This window comes from Dermacentor albipictus, chromosome 3 (assembly GCF_038994185.2).
Source record: "Dermacentor albipictus isolate Rhodes 1998 colony chromosome 3, USDA_Dalb.pri_finalv2, whole genome shotgun sequence".
NCBI classification, from domain to species: domain Eukaryota; kingdom Metazoa; phylum Arthropoda; class Arachnida; order Ixodida; family Ixodidae; genus Dermacentor; species Dermacentor albipictus.
In genome coordinates this window covers 175,333,208-175,354,629 of record NC_091823.1, presented here as the reverse complement: position 1 = coordinate 175,354,629, position 21,422 = coordinate 175,333,208, and the positions used below count along the sequence as shown (strand labels likewise).

The 21,422-nt window shown below is 47.8% G+C and overlaps 1 protein-coding gene across 2 annotated transcripts in view; it reads left to right on the top strand.

Annotated features, from left to right (window-relative positions):
• LOC135902107 (cytochrome P450 4c3-like) overlaps positions 1-21,422 on the top strand; it is an 81,077-nt gene that overhangs the window by 27,552 nt on the left and 32,103 nt on the right. The window contains exons 7-8 of one of the 2 annotated variants that reach the window (XM_065432016.1): positions 730-936; positions 8,037-8,210. In XM_065432016.1, coding sequence (XP_065288088.1) covers positions 730-936; positions 8,037-8,210 — 381 coding nt within the window. The remainder of the gene's footprint in view (positions 1-729; positions 937-8,036; positions 8,211-21,422) is intronic. The other variant, XM_065432017.1, reaches the window with a different exon arrangement.

Sequence of the window (21,422 nt, the reverse complement as noted above, 5' to 3'; positions counted from 1 at the left end):
ATTCATGGGTCTTCATTTTTTTTTACTAAACATTAGTTGCACACACACACAAGCTCATTAACAGAACACACATCATAGGTTCATGCGCACAGGCTCAACACGTACTGTCTACCGCTACAAACGTGTTGCAGCTATGAAGCTTACAATTCCCAAAGAAATATTAATTTCTGGTAGATGTAACTTGTCTTCGTAGGTAAGATTCTGCGCGAAAGCACGAAGTGTATCGAGCAGAAAGTAATGCAAAAGAGAGCACACAAAGGCTGACTACTTTACTGGTAGCTACGATGTTTTATAGCAATGCAAAGCGTCCCAATGGGTTGGGTAATACAGTCGAAGATGACATGAAATTAGGTGGTATGATGAGATTAGGAACTTTACGGAAATAGGATGCAATCGGCTGGTTCGAAACTGTGGTAATTGATGGTAGAAAGGCCTTCGTTCCATTGTTCCTTTGTCGCGTAGTGACATAACGTAGAAAGCTGCTGCTCATGAGAGCTTCAAAGAGCTCGTTGAAGATCATTATTAAAAAGGAGCATGAAGGCATGCATGCGAAGCAGCATTTTCACCTTAAACATAGACTAACTTGTCCTTATTACTATTCTTCTTGTCCAACTTTAATTTGTCCTTATTACTTGTTATGTAGCCCTCTGTTTCTATTGCCTGTCATCCGAATGGCTTTAGTTATGCAATGAGTTTGTAGTACCACATCCGCCCGGTGTAATTTTGCAGGTTATCCGTGAGCGAAAGGAAGAGCTTTTGTCGTGTCCCGAGCTACAAGAGTCTCTCGAGGAAACATCTCTGGAAAGTGACATCTACGGCGTGAAAGGAAAGACCAGGAAACCATTCCTCGACATCCTCCTCCGAGAACACATCAAGGACCCTGAAAATTTTACCGAAGAAGATGTTCGAGAAGAAGTGGATACTTTTATGTTTGAGGTACAGTACATATCCTCATACATCGTAATTCGCAAGGCGATTTCGAATTAGTACCATCATGAGCTCGCTGCCATCTTCTGTGCCATTCAGAAAGGTCTTCAAAATTTTAGCCATATTACTGAACGCAGCACGGTACAGCTGATACATTTTACTAGCAGCTCGTAATGCACGGCTTGCACAACCATTCGCGGCTTGTACTTATTTATATACACCGGTCGATGGCGACATCATGCGCTGGAAAAAAAATTACAATACATATTTATTGAAGGGAAGGGTGGTGTGTGGCCAGTTCAGGGCTGCTTCTTTTCCTTCTTATGGAGGGTTGGGAGGATAGGGTGGAGGGGGGGGGGGGATAATTGCATTATATTCTCTGCCCTGGTATAAAGGCATAGAGCGCAAAGCATTTTCATGACGGGACTGCACGTCCAGGAATGTAGTATTGCGCACTGTCTGCTGTACTTGTCGCTGATGGGGTTTAGAGCTGTGATCATACCAGCGCATGCCAAAACCGCGATATTACATTACGGGCGTAAGACATAGATGGAAGCTTGTTTAATATGTTTTGTAGCCTGCACACCAGACGTGCAGTTACCCCTCCAAAATTAAGCAAGCACGCAATGTATGTATATATATATATATATATATATATATATATATATATATATATATATATATATATATATATATATATATAAATGAGCAAGCGGGCTGCGTCCGTAATGTGAACGATAGAAGTCGTGGTTCTCACGCGTGCTGTGGGCAGCAGGCCTAATGCCGAGAACTCTGTGCCCTCACCGATAGCAATGCTGGTTATCAGCAGTCGGCGCAGACAGCGCTGTCAGTCTGGCGCTCTCGGGTTCTACTCTAACGGTTCTCACCTCTGGACGTTAGGAGCAAATTATGATCGGTCAAGTAAGCGTTACATAATTTTTGACATCTTAGTGCGGCTTTGTTTTAATGCGTAAGCCTTTAGTGCCTCATAAGTGTCCGGGGAGCAGTCCGTGGTGGACGCAAGAAAGCGGTGATCACTGGCGAGGGGAGCAAGGAGAGGAGGCGCCACCGGCCACGGGAGCAAAGTGGAGGCGCCATGCAAGTAGCGCTGTGCGAGTGGGCGTGTGGGAAAGCGCGGACATGTGCGGGGGGGTGCGCGCACATTGGCGACAAATCTTCCAGCTATATGGCTGTGATTGCATCCCATGCAAGCTGCCATGGCGGCGTCCGTTCGCAGAACAGTTCAGACAGAAGCAACAGAGGCAGCTGGCACGTCCACAAGGGAGGGTCACAGGTTGCCCCCCCCCCCCCCCCCGAAATCAAGACGCATACCCCCCCTTCTCGCCCACGCCACCAATTCTCACACACATTCCTGAAGCGCCGCCAAATCAATGTTGAGGTGACAGCTATTCGGTGGTCAACATTTTGCTGCCTTTTTCGTTCCTTTTGGATGGAGGCAGTTATTGGAGTCTCCTGGCATGTGAAGGCCAGTTTCGTCATTAATTCGGCGCCCGCGCGATTAACTCGAGATGCATTCAGTTGTCACCGTCTATTCAACGGTCACGCGCATCGTTGTTGCTTCGTTACTTCAATCTTCTTCGTTTGGACTGATCCATGTACTAGGAAAGCGATTCAATTCGTGGTGAGCTGGTCTGTATGCACGTGGAACGAGTTCCGGCCAGAGAAAATGCCAATTGCGTTTAACACTTCTTTTTGTTTAATTATTTCCTCGAGTGACGGCTCGCCGCGACGCTGACAGATCCTCGGAACCATATACCCGCGAAGAGGGTTAGATAAGGTGGGAAAAAAATGATGCGAGACAGCGTCCAGCATCAAACCCTGCAATAACCCTTAAACTCATAGGCAATGTCACTGCCACCCGCTAACTCCTCCGGTTTTTCCCTAACTGTACAGCTCTTTCCGTGCAAAATTGCTAACTGGAAACAGGAGTCGCAAGGATTCGAGAAATTAAGCGATCTACTAAGGCAGAGAGACAAGGCAACAGCCAAACAGGATGTAAAACCGAAAATTAACACATTTAACCGTTGTTTATGAAAATATTTATGGATCAACATCTTTTTATTTTAAAAAAAGAAGTAGAGAAAACGCCGCCGGAAGTGGAGGAAATTTCCGTGTGTTCTGGAGCGGAATCTTATAATGGTTCGGACTACGAACCGTTTGCTTCGCCGCTTACGCCACTAGATGTGCCACTCCCAACCTCCCGGTTCCGTCGTGGGAGACGCCCACTCCATGAGAGCCCAACACTCTCGTGGCCTGCAGGACCTGAATAAAGTTGATTTCCTTCCTTCCTTCCAAAGCCGGTGGTGCAAGAAGGGGAGGACGCGACCGATAGATGAAATGGTGCCACCTCTGAAGTGTACGTCATATCACGAGCTAATCGAGGAATTGCAGAATGTTTCTGCTTGCTAAATAAAGGTAAAATATAAATTAAATAATATACGCCTAGTTCTGAAGTATAAACGTGTGGTGCCGGGCGTTTACGCAATGCACAAATAATTTATTAATGTCATTCTTTTTCATTCTCAGCCGACAGGTGGTATTGCAAGCGTAAATGAGTTGGCAGAGCGCTGCGCTATGTCGTCTGCTACCAGGAGCTCACACGATGCACGCAACAGGAACGCACTGCCAGCACTTCTTAAGTAGCGAGCACGACAAAACCGTGAACTGGTTCTTAGCGACACCTTTACTAGCTGACTATATCAATTTTCCTTCTTTTTTCGCCCTTCGTCATCGGCTCGGACATGACTCGCTCGCCGCCGCGCTGCCGCTATCCCGGCGATCTGCACCACGGCGCGTCGCGTGATAGAAGCAGTGGAACTTTAAATAGAACTATACGATATACGGGCCCTGCGTTTCCTGCGCGAGGTAAAATCGAAGAGTGCGGTGTTGACGGTGCTCGCTGTGCCGTGAAATTCAGGAACGAAGTGTGGCGCTCCCGAACTGAAGAAAAAATGGTAGCCAAATAAGAGATCTCCAGAATATCTTCCCATCCTGACTGTATTGTTTTATCCGCCGAACGAAGGAAGCGATGAACCAGCCTAGGTTGAACCCTTCTGATTGCTGAACGGCGATCTGCTAGATATTCACGCTGGCGATAGCACTGGGAATTCGATCTCATCATGCAAGTATCTCCTTGGCATTGACTTTGAAGCGGAGGTCACGGGAAAGCTGACCCAGCCCTTCTACCTGCCAACACAGTAATTGCGAGAGCGACTTTGCGGACAATGTCGACCGCGGAGATCTAGGCCATTTCGATTAATACTTCGCGTCCGACCGACCTCTGGGAGCTGCAGGCCGTGGCGATGAACAGCAGCGCGCAATATTCCTTCCTCTGCGCGGAATGACCACTGGTACGCTTACACCCGAGTCTCCTCCATTTGATAGCGTAGCCTGCAAAAGGTCTACTTAGAAAGCCGGCAAGGGCGGTGCAACTCATTATCCGTGAGTTATTCGAACGCGTATCACACTTCCAGCCGTGGTCGACACCGAAAGAGCAACGCCAAGCAGACAACGAAAGCATGTAATATATCTTCCAAAGCAACCAACGCGCGCGCGTGCGACGCCGCGTGTCTCCGTGGTCGCGCGACTGGCGCGCGCGGCCAGGGTTGCAAGCCAACAGCCAAGCTACAGCAACGGAACCCAAAGCGGACTACCCCTTCGCCGCTTGCACCCCGTTCGCTTTGAACATGATTGACAGATGCGTCATGTATTTATTAATTGCGATACCGCCCCGCTGCATCTGACAACCTGTGACGTAACCAAACTTTAGGCCAATCAGGTGAGGCCGAATGAACGGTTCCCCAACCGAACCGTTAGAAGATTCGACCCCTGAATGACGCCTCTACAGTTATCATTCGAGTCGCCTTCGAGGTGTTTTTTCAACCTTCTGCGGTGGGCGCACTACGTGTAGAATCGTAGCTTCTTGCGCCATACGCGATTGTATGCGACTGGCGTCCACGCATCTTTACGTAACTTCTCAAATAACAATACGAGTCGGTTGTGGCACTTAACTTGTAAGAGCCAGAATTAAAATAATTCTTCCAGAGCTAATTTAAAAAACGCTACTATAATCCCATACAACTTAAGACTGCAATGAAGCCCCGCCCACGCCCTCATAACCGCGAGGGACTGTTCCTCCGCGACGGTGCAAACAATTCGTACTTCAAACTTTTTCTGTTACCCAAATAAGGGGCTAACTACAAAAATAAAATTATTAGCACGTAATTTCATGCCTTTCCTCTCGCCTATTATAGTGGAATGGCGAATGCCTAATTCTTTACTGAACCGAAAAAACATGCTCGCTTCGCTACAACTATTTCTAGGGAAGTTTCTCTTCAGTTGGCAGTGATGTTTCATGAGTAAAAGGAGTTCACCAGTGAAGTGAACTTCACCGCAGACTTTTGAAGAGTAAAATGCTTAGACTCCATAGATTTTGGCCATGTCTGTTGCACACATCCTTGCTTTCGCCGATGAAAAGACTCTTTAAGAATAGCAGATGATCCGGAGGTATCAAGTACAACGCCATTTTGAAAAGGCCGCATGACGACGATTTTGTGTGCTTATGCGATTGCCTGGCGTAGTAACAGAACTCGACGCGGTCTCTGTGCCTTTGTTGCCAACTGCTGTTTTTTTTAGTTCTATTCTACTAAAGCAATCTTTGTTTTACACTTTCGCTTCTTTACTTGTTCTTGGCAGTGTTCTTCCTGTGCTTCTTCCCTGCGCTAGTCCATTTGACGTAGTTCTTTGTTTGCCAAGTAAAGGAGAGATGTACCGCACAGGCGTACCTGTAAGATACACCTTATTTCATTTCTCTTTTGCGGGTTTACGCGATTTTAAGGCGAATGGTAGGCATTATTGATATTTGTGCTAGTAAAGATACCGCCCTCATTTGCATAGACAAGTTATCTTGGGTTGTCCCCCCCCCGCAGAAAGAAATCCTGGGTACGTGCCTAAGAGGCACTCATAGATAGGCTTTCGAATATCGCAGTTTAGCTCAGCTAAGAGCCCATAGATTTTTTGCCTTGAACAAGCATACCGAAGGTCAACTGTTATTTTATACTTTTGTTTGGTTGCAGCACCATTCTGCACTCTTCTGAGTGGCTTGAAAATCCGTGCGGCAGCAGCAGCAAAGGTTATCTTTGACCTTGATAAGACAACTTGCGGCGGTAAGAAAGGAGTGCCGCGAGCAAATTATTGCCGTCCCTCGCATCCGGTAGCCCAGAACTCTCATGTTTGTGCAGAAGCACAAACATGAGAGTTCTTTGTTCACGGCATCGTGTACAAGCATGAGATCACTGTACATGGTATCAAAGCGTCCAAGAAGCCCATATCGACGTAAATGTCCAATATGGCGATATATGTAGTCGAATTAGGAAGGAACGGCGCCAACTGAGACGATCACAAGAAGGGGAACGACAAAGGGCAAGCGCCAACTTCATCTGTCTCTATTCACCGAAAAATCGGCAAATATAAGGAAAATCACAGACATGCGCACAATGATTATAATGCATCATCTGCCAAACCGTTCTAGATAGGACAGTTCGCTTTTGAAGAGGGTCACGGAAGTATCACTAGCACAGTTTTTTTTTTCCTCACTGTTTTAGTGATACTTCCGTGACCCTCTTCAAAAGCGAAATGTCCTATGTAGAACGGTTTGGCAGATGATGCATTATGGTCATTGTGCGCATCTCTGTAATTTTCCTTATATTTGCTGATTTTTCGGTGAATAAAGATAGATGAAGTTGGCGCTTGTCCTGTGTCGTTCTCCCCACTTGTGATCGTCTTAGCTGGCACCGTTGCACCATCTAGCCTAAATGAATGTTGTCCTGAAATATGTAGTCAAGCTTGTGCCATCATATTGCGCGGAGAGTGTGGCGCTGATTTTACAACTTTTGCTGTCATTTTATTTTGGCTGGACATTGAAGCTTTGGCCTGGAAATTTTTTTTTCTCTTTTTGGGGTGGGTTGGAAAAAGCGTGAGTGCGCTGTTATGAGCGACACCGTTAATTTGGCCTCGACTCCTGCTAGTCATGTTTTTCTATGAACAAGCAATTAAGGGGAAGCTTTATCTCGGGGTCTTCTGTCTGAATACATGGGAACGAAGAAAGCGTTTTCCTCGGCAACAATTCCACCAAATTAAATTAGGTTTCTTGCATTTAAAAGAAAAATTGCAATCTACTTACTGTAACAAGCAGATTTGTTATCTAAATTACCTATTTAAAACATTTTTCAAAATTGTGATATGTGAGCAATACCCAAGCGCTTTATTTTTAACTATGAAACTCAGCGATACATGAATATATCACAATTTCGTAAACTGTACCAATTGGGACATATAAAGAGAATGGAATTGATGCATCATACACCGCTCCCAAATATATGACTAATTTGGTAGAAGGACTTTTTCGAAACGTTTGCACATATTACTAATAACATCACGTAAGCTCTAAGCTCGTACGTCCAACCTGCCCACTTTAGGTGCTCTAACAGATGCACTTGAGAGAACTACGATATCTGTGTTTGGTGCAGAGTTACGGATTTGTAAATTTCATGGTTCATTTATTTTGAAACTCATTTATTTGCGGCAATGTTTCAGAAAAGAGATATCATGTAATAAATTCTAAATCAAAATTATGTTACATATACTTGGTAGACTCCACCTATCTCATATACAACAAAATTAATTGAAATCGTTCCATCGTTGATCGCATGAGAGCATTTCTGCGCTTTAGCATGTCGTTGACTTGAAGGAACGGAGTTGGCCGCTAGCTATATCTTCCTCTTGACGAAGCTGAGCGGAAAGTTGACATGCTCTACAATGATGGGGGGGGGGGGGAGGTGGAAGACGCTCAAAGGTGAGTAGCTTAGGATGTAACAAAAGAAATTCAGCTCTGTATGGTGGCTTGTGTCATTCGTCGACTGTTTCTGGGATTGCCAAGAGAAATTAATGTCGCCGCTTTATGTTCTGTGGAGATGAAAAAGCAGTTCTCTAATTAAACAAACCCTTTGATACCACTTGTAATATTTGCTACAGCGCTGTGTTATCTTTTGTTTGTGTTATGCAAAATGTTGTGTACAACGAATTTAAAGGGTCATGACACGACAGCCATGGGAATGAGCTGGGCTCTGTATCTTATTGGTTTGTACTCCGAGCACCAGGAACTCATGCACCAAGAACTGGACACCATATTTGGCGACAACCAGACCCGACCTATCACTTCGGAAGACTTGAAGCAAATGAAATACATGGAATGCTGCCTAAAGGTGAGGAGCGTTGTGAAAATATTGTTGCGGGAAGAAAGCAGGCCCACGAGTGTAAAATAACTTATATTTACAAATGATGGATATGGCGTTCAGGCAACCGCCAGACTTCGTCTTTCTCTAGTCCAACTCAACGTCTTCCTTCACTTCACCGTAACATCACCCTCCCGGTGGGGGAGCTCCGTCCCGGTGCAAGTTAAACAGCCTCACTTATTGGGGGGACATAGGGCTTGAGCCTGGTGACGTGAACAACATCACTGGTTAAGTTGGGAGGCACGGAAGGCTGACCGAGTGGGGCGATCTCGTAGGTCACGTCGGACAGTTGGCGTAAGATCTGGTACGGACCAGAAAAACGGGACAGTAATTTTTCCGACAAGCCGACACGACGTGAAGGCGTCCAGAGAAGGACAAGGGAACCAGGTGAAAAATGGTGGTCTCGGTGCCGAAGGTCGTAGCGTCGCTTTTGAGAAGCTTGCGAGACTGTGAGGCGATGACGGGCGACATCTCGGGCCTGGGCGGCTAAGTCAATAGCCTCGCGAGCGTAAGCAGTGCTGGGTGACTGTACTGCGGAAGGTAGCAACGTGTCAAAAGGCAAGGTGGGGTCGCGGCCGTACAAAAGGAAAAATGGTGAAAATCCGGCAGTGTCGTGACGGGACGAGTTGTATGCGAAAGTGACGTATGGTAAAGCGACGTCCCAGTCGCGGTGATCGTTGGAGACGTACATGGCGAGCATTTCAGTGAGTGTGCGGTTGAGTCGCTCTGTGAGGCCGTTCGTTTGAGGGTGGTACGCGGTAGCAATCCGATGTTCTGTAGAACAGGAGCGGAGCAGATCATCAACGACCTTCGATAGAAAGTAGCGGCCGCGATCCGTCAGCAACTGGCGAGGGGCGCCGTGGTGCAGGATGACGTCTTTTAGTAAGAAGTCGGCGACATCTGTAGCGCAGCTGGTTGGCAGGGCTCGTGCGATGGCATATCTAGTGGCATAATCGGTTGCTACAGCAATCCATTTGTTTCCTTTGATGGAAATTGGAAACGGACCAAGGAGGTCGAGGCCCACACGGAAGAAGGGCTCTGTAGGTATATCAATGGGTTGAAGCAAACCAGCGGGAGGCATAGCAGGCGTCTTCCGGCGCTGACACAGGTCGCAAGAAGCGACATAACGGCGCACAGAGCGATAAATGCCAGGCCAGAAGAAGCGGCGCCGCAAGTGGTCGTAAGTACGAGTGACGCCCAGATGTCCAGCAGTAGGAGCGTCATGAAGTTGCTGGAGCACGGTGAGTCGAAGGTGCTTGGGGACGACTAGGAGGAGCTCCGGGCCGTCAGGACGAACGCTACGACGGTATAAAGTTCCATCGCGCAAGGTGAACATCCGAAGGGACGGGTCATTGGGCGAGGAGCTTAGGCGGTCCATAAGTGTTCGAAGAACAGGATCCTTGCGCTGCTCGTTGCCAATGTGGAGGAAGCCGGAGAGGGACAGAATACTGATGTCCGAGTCTGCATCGGTATCGTCCGGTTGATCCACGGGATTGCGGGACAGGCAGTCAGCGTCTTTATGCAGGCGTCCTGACTTATATATAATAGAAAATGTATATTCTTGTAGGCGCAATGCCCAACGTGCAAGTCGTCCAGTTGGGTCCTTCAAAGAGGAGAGCCAGCAGAGGGCGTGATGGTCGGTGACAACGCAGAAGCTCCGACCGAAAAGGTACGGGCGAAATTTCGCGACCGCCCATACGAGCGCGAGACATTCTCTCTCAGTAATGGAGTAATTTCGCTCGGGCGTGGAAAGGCGGCGGCTAGCGTAAGCGATGACACGGTCTTGGCCCTGTTGACGCTGAGCGAGGACAGCGCCGATGCCATGACCACTCGCGTCAGTTCGTACTTCAGTGGGCGCAGAAGGATCAAAGTGGGAGAGAATCGGGGAAGTGGTAAGCCGCTCAATCAGGGTAGAGAAGGCTTTCTCCTGTAGCGGTCCCCAAGAGAAAGAGGCGTCTTTCTTAAGAAGGTCAGTGAGAGGGTGAGCGATGTCCGCAAAATTTTTCACAAATCGCCGAAAATAAGAGCATAAGCCCAGAAAACTACGGACATCGTTCGTTGAACAAGGTACAGGAAAATTTCGCACGGCGTGAACTTTCTGTGGATCAGGTTGGATTCCGGCGGCGTTGACGAGATGACCAAGCATGTTAATTTCACGGCGACCGAAATGGCACTTGGAGGAGTTTAGCTGAAGGCCAGCCCTGCGAAACACGGAGAGTATGGTTGTGAGGCGCCGCAGGTGGCTCTCAAAGTTCGGCGAAAACACAATCACATCGTCGAGGTAACACAGGCATGTAGACCACTTCAAGCCGCGCAAGAGAGAGTCCATCATGCGCTCGAATGTAGCTGGCGCATTGCATAATCCAAAGGGCATGACTTTAAATTGGTACAGACCGTCCGGTGTGACAAAGGCGGTTTTCTCGCGGTCCATCTCATCGACGCTAATCTGCCAATAGCCGGAGCGGAGGTCAATTGATGAAAAGTATTGGGATCCGTGAAGGCAGTCAAGAGCGTCATCAATGCGAGGCAAGGGATAAACATCCTTCTTTGTTATCCGGTTGAGGTGACGGTAGTCAACGCAGAAGCGCCACGAGTTATCTTTTTTCTTTACTAAGACAACCGGTGATGCCCACGGGCTACTGGAGGGTTCAATGATGTCCTTGTCCATCATCCTGTCTACTTCTTTCTGTATGATGGCCCTTTCTGTTGCCGAGACACGATATGGCCGCCTATGAATGGGGCTGGCGTCACCGGTGTTGATGCGATGCGTGACAACAGATGTCTGGCCAAGTGGACGGTCGTCCAAATCAAAGATGTCCCGATAAGATGACAGGAGATGACGAAGAGCTGTTGTTTGCTCGGAAGGAAGGTCGGGGGCGATCATCTTAGAAACATCGTCCGCAGGCGTCGAGTACGAAGGAGTGGATGACAAAGGTCCGTTCGTGCTGAGGAAGGATTCAGAGGTCAAAAAAGAAATCTGAAATTCTTCCAAAGGAGTGATATGCCCTATGGCGATACCGTGTGGCAAAACATGTGACGAGAACCCAAAATTGAGGATGGGCACGCGAGCGCAGTTTTCGCGGATCCGAATTAAGGTGCTCGGTAGGGCAATATTACGCGACAAAACCACGTCAGTAAGCGGCGACAGGACGTACTCGCCATCAGGTACGGGAGGACAGGGCGTCAGCAGGACATTTGTAGCAGCCTGTGGAGACAGCCTTGCAAATTCAGCAGCACATAAGCGGTGTGGAGCACAAGTGGTTGCGTCGGCAGGAAGCGGCAGGTCCAACTGTACAACACCTGCGGAGCAGTCAATTTGGGCAGAGTGTTTCGAAAGGAAGTCGAGGCCGAGAATTAGGTCGTGTGGGCAGTGTTCAAGGACGATAAATAGAACAACGGTATAATGGCCCCCAATGGTCACACGTGCTGTGCACATTCCAAGGACAGGTGACGTACTCCCATCGGCGACTCGCACGGTGCACGGTACGGCGGGGGTCAGAACCTTTTTGAGCCGGCGGCGGAGAGCAGCGCTCATAACTGAAAGCTGCGCTCCTGTATCAACGAGAGATCTAACAGGAACGCCATCGACTTCAATGTCCAGCAGGTTTCCACATGTAGGCAGGGTCAATAGAGGATTTGTGGGCCGGGTCGGAGTTGCAGCTTCACCTCCGGGAGCTGCACCGCCTAGTTTCCCGAAGCGAAGCGACCGGTTGCAGAAGGGGACGAAGAGCGGTGAACGAGAGGCGAACGGGACCTACGACCTTGCGGAGACGGGGATCGGCTGGATCTTGGTGGAGCACTGTCGGCGTTGATGTTCCTAGTCGGCGTATAGGGCGAGAAAGTGCGATTGTCGGGTACTTGGCTGTAGTGACTCGGAGACGACCACCGAGGAGGCGACGACCAGTGGTTGCGGCAATGACGGGCGATGTGTCCAATACCGGAACAATTAAAACAGATGGGTTTATCATCCGCTGTGCGCCATTCAGCTGGGTTGCGACGGAGTGGTGGAAAGCTTTGCGTCCGGGAGCGAGCGGTCGGAGAAATTTGGTAGGTGTTGGTATGGCGGACTGAGCAGAGAGATGGAATGCCCAAACTTGCTATTTCCTCCCGAACGACCGCTTGTATAAGGGAGATAGCGGGTACGCTTTCCCGACAGTCTGAACGAACGGGAGCCGGGGCCATGGCCTCAAGCTCACGGCGAACGATGCGCGTTATTTCTTCCGGTCCTGCGGGCTGAACGAACCTCGGCGGGTCTTCGCAAGAAGATGTCGCGGCGGTATTGGGCAACCGGTCGAAAGTTTGAGTGACGCGGCGGCCCTTCGCTTGTTCGAAGCGCCGGCACTCCTTAAGAATTGCATCCACAGTGGCACAATCCTTACACATCAAGAGATTGAAGGCATCGTCTGCAATACCTTTCAATATATGGCCAATCTTGTCTGCCTCGGTCATGTTGTCATCAGCCTTGCGACAGAGGGCCAGCACATCCTGTATGTACACGACATAGGATTCTGTGGACGTCTGAGCGCGGCACGCAAGTTCTTTTTTAGCTGCCAGCTGACGACCGACAGGTCTGCCGAACAGGTCTCGCATTTTTTCTTTGCAAACATCCCAGCTCGTTAGGTCAGCTTCATGTGTGTCATACCATTGCTTCGCAGTTCCCTTCAGATAAAATATTACGTTTGCAAGCATCATTGTAGGATCCCACCTGTTGTTGTCGCACACTCGCTCGTACATCGTAAGCCAGTCCTCGACGTCGACGTTGTCCGTGCCACAAAATGTTCCCGGGTCCCGTGGGTGAGTGAGGATGACCGTGGGCACGGGCTGCCGAGGCGTTGTCGCTTGTGTCGGTTGATTTGCCATTGTGGCAGCACGTAGATGACGTCCGCTGCGAAGTTCCGTGGTGGTACCCCGCACCTCCACCAAAATGTTGCGGGAAGAAAGCAGGCCCACGAGTGTAAAATAACTTATATTTACAAATGATGGATATGGCGTTCAGGCAACCGCCAGACTTCGTCTTTCTCTAGTCCAACTCAACGTCTTCCTTCACTTCACCGTAACAATATCATACGTTCAATTATCAGTGCATGCTCGACATGGCTTGCGTATGATTGATAGTGCATGACAAGCAGTCATTCTGCTGCCCAGAATGCAGCGCTCCTCAGTGCCGTGGTCCGTCGAAGACGTATGCTGTACGTATGCGTCCACGGCCTGGTTCAGTGAATCATTTAAGAAATGTAGGCTGAGACTTCGATTAATTGACCTTGATTGCAAGCTTTCAGGGTTTCCACAAGATCAAACTAAACGACAATAAATAGATGCATTCCACGCAGGGTTGTGCAGGCAACGGTCGATGCAGCCTTGAATTGAAAAGCACCGCAGTGATGCTGAAAGTACAGCATCCTGGGAGGCTTGAATTATCTATACTACTGTCCACTTAAGTGGCTTAGTTCACGAATCTGTTCAAGTTCATTCCACGAAAGTGAAAGCACTGAAGGTAGGATTTAACAATAAGACTGCCGTTATTGCCTGTAATGCAAACTCGTCTATGATAGCGGGAGGACTTAGTGTTTGGACCTAATGTTAAGAAGAGAGATGAAGAGGTCTGGTGGCAGAATAGGATCATTTTCTGTGATTCCGCTTTGGGTTAAGGGCACGAGAAAAAAATATGCGAGAGAGAGAGAGAAGTACGGGAGGACAGCGAGGTTAACCAGACGCACGTCCGGTTTGCTACCGTGCCCTGGGAGAAGGGGGTATAGGGACAAAAAGAGAGAGAGAGAGAGCACAGTTTCGCGCACATATGGAGGTACGCACTGAGTCAAAGAACAAGAAAAGAGAGTCATCTGGACATCCTACGTTGTAAAAACAACTGATGTTGTGGGCATCAAGAACAACAGGCTTGTTTTGTTTTTTCTAACCACCTCTTCGAGTAATCAAGCTCAAAAACTATAATTGCGCTATCTGCCACAGGGGATCTGTAAAAAAAGATGTATAGTCTATAAAATGAAAAGAAACACTCGGTAACTAAGATGGCCAGTGGAACCTTGTCACTTGTGTTGCAAGGTTCTTGGTGACGTTACTTATTTATGGTCGCTTTAGAAACACATTCTGCTTTTAAAGGTGAAATGTTCTAAAAAATTTTTGTTTTTGAGCTCGAGGGTGCAGTTCTCGGTATTAAAACATTTGCTAAATGAAAATGCAGCCATCGCTGATAAGTAAAGGTCCGTTCCCTGCTGCGCAGAGCACATGAGCTTTTTCCGCTTCGGCACTGGCATCGAGGCCCTTCGCCTCGTATGTACAGCGATGAGAAGAGTTCGGGCGAACACGTGGGCGCGCGGCCAGGCGGCCAAGCTCCATGAAGTGACATTGTAACCACCGTGGCCACGCATCGAATCAAGCCTGCGCATGCACATTGACGCTGGATAACGTGGCCTTGGATCGTCTGTTAGTGTTCGGCAAACCAGTGTTGCAATCAAAAGTATGTCGCTTCAGTAGTGCGTCGCTGTCACGGAGAACTCAGCCTTGTGTTTGTGTGCAGCATATAAAAGGCCGGCGGTTTCACCAGATTGGGCCTTAATAGAGTAAACAGACGCCATTAAAGTTTTTGATCGCGGAAAAGCAATTTGTTCCTCTTGCTAGCTCCAGCTGTTCAAGAAAGGAACGAAATTTATTTTTCTTTACTTTTTCTCACATCTACTGTACGAACAGTGTACCGATGTGCAGTACATTCGACCAACTTTTTTCGCCACAGGCCAGCTCATCGAGCGGGCTGATGGTCTGATTTTTTTTATATTCACGTCTTGTTAGATTGCGTATTCTTTTACTTGATTCACATATTGCTAAGCTCGTTCTTTTTCCTGTTATGCATTTCTGCTTATTTGCTATGTACGTCCCACTCCTGCTGAAGGCCTTGTGTGAAGGCTGGCAGTAATTCTAAAAAAAAATGCATTTCTCTCAAGAGAGAACAATTTTCTTGAAGGCAATGCGGTTCATTTGCTTCCGAGGGATACAGCGAGCCGTTTGCTTGCGGGTCGCAAACACAAGGCTGGTTTCGTCGCTGCGAGTCTGCTCGTGCAAGTGCAACACTACTGCGAGTGCAGTTGGATTCAGCGCATGCAGCTTTGATGCAACCGAGCAACGCAGTAGACGACACGAATCTGCACTGGCGCTCCGCAGAGCGCGGCATCGCGCTGGAGTGTTCTGTGCGTATCTATGTATGTACCTCGCAAGCAACGGTTGGCTGCTGCTGCTTGGCTGAAATAGCGATCTCGTGCCAACAAGGTGGCGTAGGAGTGCGCAAGTTGTTGACCGTAGTAGGGACGCTTGATAAGTGCGTTTCTTTTGCCGGTGCTGATATCGGCCTGAGTTCGCTTTCTCGGTGCATGGTAGCGCGACCAGCCACAAAATTTTGCGTCCTTATTCACTTTGAAGAAAGGAAAACAGCACAAGCATACACAAAGAACGAAATTGGTGGTTATTGAGGCAACAGCGGCACCAAAGCGCCAGACTTGTACGTACCGAATTACATGTAAGTGTAATCAATTAGATTTATGGGTAGTTTTGTAATTAACTATTACATATCGAGGTTTTACGCGCCAGAACGACAATATGATTATGATGCATGCTGTAGTGGGGGCCACCGGAATAATTTTGACCACCCGTGGTTCTTTAACGCCCACCCGATTCGTGATAAGTGTGTGTTCTTGCATTTCGTCCCATGGAAATGCAACCGCCGCGTTCGAGTTTTGATCCCGTGCCCTCGGGCTTAGCAGCATTGCGTACGTTATTACGTCAACTAATTACACTTGTAATTGGTTACATTTTTACTGAATCCGCCGTGGCTGCTTACTGGCTATGCTGTTGGGCGGCTGAGCATGAGGTCGCGGGATTGCATCCTGGCCATGGCCGCCGCATTTCAACAAGGGCAAAATGCGAGAATACCCGTGTATTTAGATTGGTGTGCATCCCAGGTGGTCCGGATTTCTTGAGTCCCCCACTACGGAAGTTTCATACTCAGATTGTGGTTTGAGCATGTACAATACAACCCCATAATTAAAATTATTTTTTCCTGTAACGCGTAGAGGCGTGGCAGAGCTTAACTTACACCATTACTGGGAAAGAACGTAGTGTATATATATATATATATATATATATATATATATATATATATATATATATATATATATATATATATATATATATATATATATATATATATATATATATTGTGAGCATTATTCATATGCTTCATATTCTCACCTGTACATACTCATCATCACCGTTTTGGGGTCTGGTGGTAGGGCTCTCACTCGGGAGAATAAAGAAGAGGCTGGATGAACTCGAATTAGCCTAGACCTGAGAAGGGAACGGAAGAAACTGGTACATAAGAAGCCGATCAATGAGTTAGCGGTAAGAGGGAAAATAGAGAAATTCCAGATCAAGCTACAGAACAGGTATTCGGCTTTAACTCAAGAAGAGGACCGTAGTGTTGAAGCAATGAACGACAATCTTGTGGGCATCATTAAGGAGTGTGCAATGGAAGTCGGTGGTAGCTCCGTTAGGCAGGATACCAGTAAACTATCGCAGGAGACGAAAGATCTGATCAAGAAACGCCAATGTATGAAAGCCTCTAACCCTACAGCTAGAATAGAACTGGCAGAACTTTCGAAGTTAATCAACAAGCGTAAGACAGCTGACATAAGGAAGTATAATATGGATAGAATTGAACATGCTCTCAGGAACGGAGGAAGCCTAAAAACAGTGAAGAAGAAACTGGGAATTGGCAAGAATCAGATGTATGCGTTAAGAGACAAAGCCGGCAATATCATTACTAATATGGATGAGATAGTTCAAGTGGCTGAGGAGTTCTATAGAGATTTATACAGTACCAGTGGCACCCACGACGATCGTGGAAGAGAGAATAGTCTAGACGAATTCGAAATCCCACAGGTAACGCCAGAAGAAGTAAAGAAAGCCTTGGGAGATATGCAAAGGGGGAAGGCAGCTGGGGAGGATCAGGTAACAGCAGATTTGTTGAAGGATGGTGGGCAGATTGTTCTACAGAAACTGGCCACCCTGTATACACAATGCCTCATAACGTCGAGTGTACCGGAATCTTGGAAAAACGCTAACATAATCCTAATCCATAAGAAAGGGGACGCCAAAGACTTGAAAAATTATAGACCGATAAGCTTGCTGTCTGTTGCCTACAAAGTATTTACTAAGGTAATCGCAAATAGAATCAGGAACACCTTAGACTTCTGTCAACCAAAGGACCAGGCAGGATTCCGTAAAGGCTACTCAACAATAGACCATATTCACACTATCAATCAGGTTATAGAGAAATGTGCGGAATATAACCAACCCTTATATATAGCTTTCATTGATTACGAGAAAGCATTTGATTCTGTCGAAACCTCAGCAGTCATGCAGGCATTACGGAATCAGGGTGTAGACGAGCCGTATGTAAAAATACTGAAAGATATCTATAGCGGCTCCACAGCCACTGTAGTCCTCCATAAAGAAAGCAACAAAATCCCAATAAAGAAAGGCGTCAGGCAGGGAGATATGATCTCTCCAATGCTATTCACAGCGTGTTTACAGTAGGTATTCAGAGACCTGGATTGGGAAGAAATGGGGATAAAAGTTAATGGAGAATACCTTAGTAACTTGCGATTCGCTGATGATATTGCCTTGCTTAGTAATTCAGGGGACCAACTGCAATGCATGCTCACTGACCTCGAGAAACAAAGCGGAAGAGTGGGTCTAAAAATTAATCTGCAGAAAACTAAAGTAATGTTTAACAGCCTCGGAAGAGAACAGCAATTTACAATAGGCAGCGAGGCACTGGAAGTCGTAAGGGAATACATCTACTTAGGGCAGGTAGTGACTGCGGATCCGGATCATGAGACGGAAATAACCAGAAGAATAAGAATGGGCTGGGGTGCGTTTGGCAGGCATTCTCAGATCATGAACAGCAGGTTGTCATTATCCCTCAAGAGAAAAGTGTATAATAGCTGTGTCTTACCAGTACTCACCTACGGGGCAGAAACCTGGAGGCTTACGAAAAGGGTTCTACTGAAATTGAGGACGACGCAACGAGCTATGGAAAGAAGAATGATAGGTGTAACGTTAAGGGATAAGAAAAGAGCAGATTGGGTGAGGGAACAAACGCGAGTTAATGACATCTTAGTTGAAATCAAGAAAAAGAAATGGGCATGGGCAGGACATGTAATGAGGAGGGAAGATAACCGATGGTCATTAAGGGTTACGGACTGGATTCCAAGGGAAGGGAAGCGTAGCAGGGGGCGGCAGAAAGTTAGGTGGGCGGATGAGATTAAGAAGTTTGCAGGGACGGCATGGCCACAATTAGTACATGACCGGGGTTGTTGGAGAAATATGGGAGAGGCCTTTGCCCTGCAGTGGGCGTAACCAGGCTGATGATGATGATGATGATGATGATGATGATGGATGCCTAAAACTTGTCTCACAAGTGGGGAAGTGTGCTATCTGGTTTCTTCGTCCTCTCGCTTCCGGTCTCTCTCCAGCTTCACATACGCTACATCCCTGGAGCTCCGCTCGCGTCACCGCCTCTACCAACTGCATTCGACCATGTTTCAAGACCAGCAGACCAATACCACGACATCCACCATGCCTATTCCTGCGGGAACCCCTTCTTGGACGGTCACCACCCCTCAGAAGGACCCACCGGTGTTTTCTGGAATTCCAGGTGACGACTTTGAAGACTGGTTGGAGCTACACGAGCGCGTAAGTGACTTTAACCACTGGAACGAATCAGCAAAACTTGCTAACGTCGCCTTCTACCTAACCGGCGTAGTGTAAACTTGGTTTTACAAGCATGAGCTGCACTTCGTCAACTGGAGCACCTTGAAACACCAACTACGCCAGATTTTCGCGAACTCGTCTTCGCGCTCCGATATCGCCAAGAAGAAGCTTGCTGAGCGTGTTCAGCACTAGGGCGAGTCTTACACTTCGTACATAGAAGACGTGCTCGCCCTCTGCCGCCGCGTGAACACCTCGATGGCAGAGAGTTACCGTGTGCGCCACCTGCTCAAGGGTATTGGGACTGTGGCATTCAATTCTCTTGTAGTGCTGAACTGCACTACCGTCGCAGACATCATCAGTACGTGTCAGCGTCTCGATGAGCTTCATATGCTCCCCTTACACCTTGACACATCTGATTTTAAGGCATCCAACAACAGTGAGCTACGTGCCTTGATTCGCTCCATCATCCGTGAGGAACTGCATGCCCAAGCTTCGTCAAGCCCTCCTGAGGTCCATATGACGCCTCCTGGTGGCGCCCTACGCCATATCGTGAGGGAAGAGATAGCTGCAACGACCTGCCCACAAATCCCGAGCCCACACCCTTTCCCTGCGCCAACTTACGCTCAGGTTGCTTCTATAGTGCCACCCTCCCAGCAGCCACCACAACAGGTAGCTGCACCGCACGTGTCCCTGGATCCTATCACTACAAGAGCACCACCTCTTCCGTCTTACAATGCATGGAGCCCACCTCGACCGGTTTGCTACTAGTGCGGGATCCGTGTCCACATTGCAAGGCTTTGCCGACGTCGTAAGCACGTTTAAAGAGGTGGCTATGACGGGTTTGAAAGGGATGAGTTTCCTGGCCCTGTACCACAACATCGGCGTTCGTACTACGATTATTATTCACGATGTTCTCCATCTCCACAGGACTTCAACGCTGCCGGTTCATTGCGTATCCCGCGTCGTCTCTCTCCATCACCGCTGCGGCGCTCATCTTCCCCTCTTCGACCGGCTACTTCGTCTTTCGATCACCGACCGGAAAACTAAATGTTGCAGCTTCAGGAGGAATAGCTGCATCCTGTGGACAATGTAAAACTCCTCGGGAGCGCCCCTCAAATGTACTTTTGATATGTGTTGAAGGTGTCCGAACGGAAGCCTTTATTGATACAGGTGCATCGCATTCCGTTATTGGTGCTGACTTGTGTTCAAGTTTGAGAAAACTGAAGACACCGCATAATGGTCCTCCCATTCGTTGTGCTAATGCAGTTATTTTTATCCCTCCGGTGTTTGCACTGCGCGTGTTTCCATTGAGGGCATCCAGCACCACATTCAGTTTGTCGTGCTGTCCTCATGTACCTACGCGATGATTTTGTGATGGGACTTCCTGTCCTCTGCTTCAGCTTTCATCTCTTGCCGTCAGCGAACTATTCATACGTCTACGTCTACCGACTGTTTCATTCTCGAGGGCAATGAGCATATTCTTCCACTGACTTCCGACACTATTGTTAATGCTGATTTGTTCCTTGCATTAAGCAAAAAAGGTGAGGCGTGCAGACAGGACACAAGAGAAGTGGACAACACGAACCACGACTATCAACTGAAGGGAGCACTGAGGCGAAAAAAGAAAGAAGACACAAAACCCATTTGCGCAAGCTCAGTAATGGTATCACCACGTGTCAGTCGGGTACATGTGCCGGTTTACGTTAGGGATAGCTGTTAAGGCACTTCGTCTCTTCCTTATGTAATGTAATCGAAGGTGGACTCACGCACGCAATTCCACCCTTATAGATGTGCCATGCCTCTATCATAAGACGCGTATCTTCATTCTTGTCCCTGTACAATATCACGCATTCTCAGTGGCTATGGTGTTAGGCTGCTGAGCACGAGGTCGCGGGATCGAATCCCGGCCACGGCGGCCGCATTTCGATGGAGGCGAAATGCGAAAACACCCGTGTACTTAGATTTAGGTGCACGTTAAAAAACCCCAGGTGGTCGAAATTTCCGGAGTCCCCCACTACGGCATGCCTCATAATCAGAAAGTGGTTTTGGCACGTAAAACCCCATATATTATTATTAATATCACGCATTCATCTAACCCTGACGTGCAGTTACAATCTTGGCAATGTAGGGAAAGATTAGGTGATCTACCGGTTAACAACCTTTTATGTTCCATTAGCCTCTGATTGATAAACCACCCCGTTGCCCTACGCACAACTGGCCAAAGCTAAAGGGAATTTTATAAACCACACCCATACGACAATCAGTAAAACTGTTGTTCTTATTGTGCTTCACTGGACCAATATCTGTTCTTTTTCTACCTTTTATCAGCTCCTTTTTCCTCTGCACGGCAGCGCATATCCTACCTAACTTATTGGGAGCAGTGAAAGCAACATTACCATC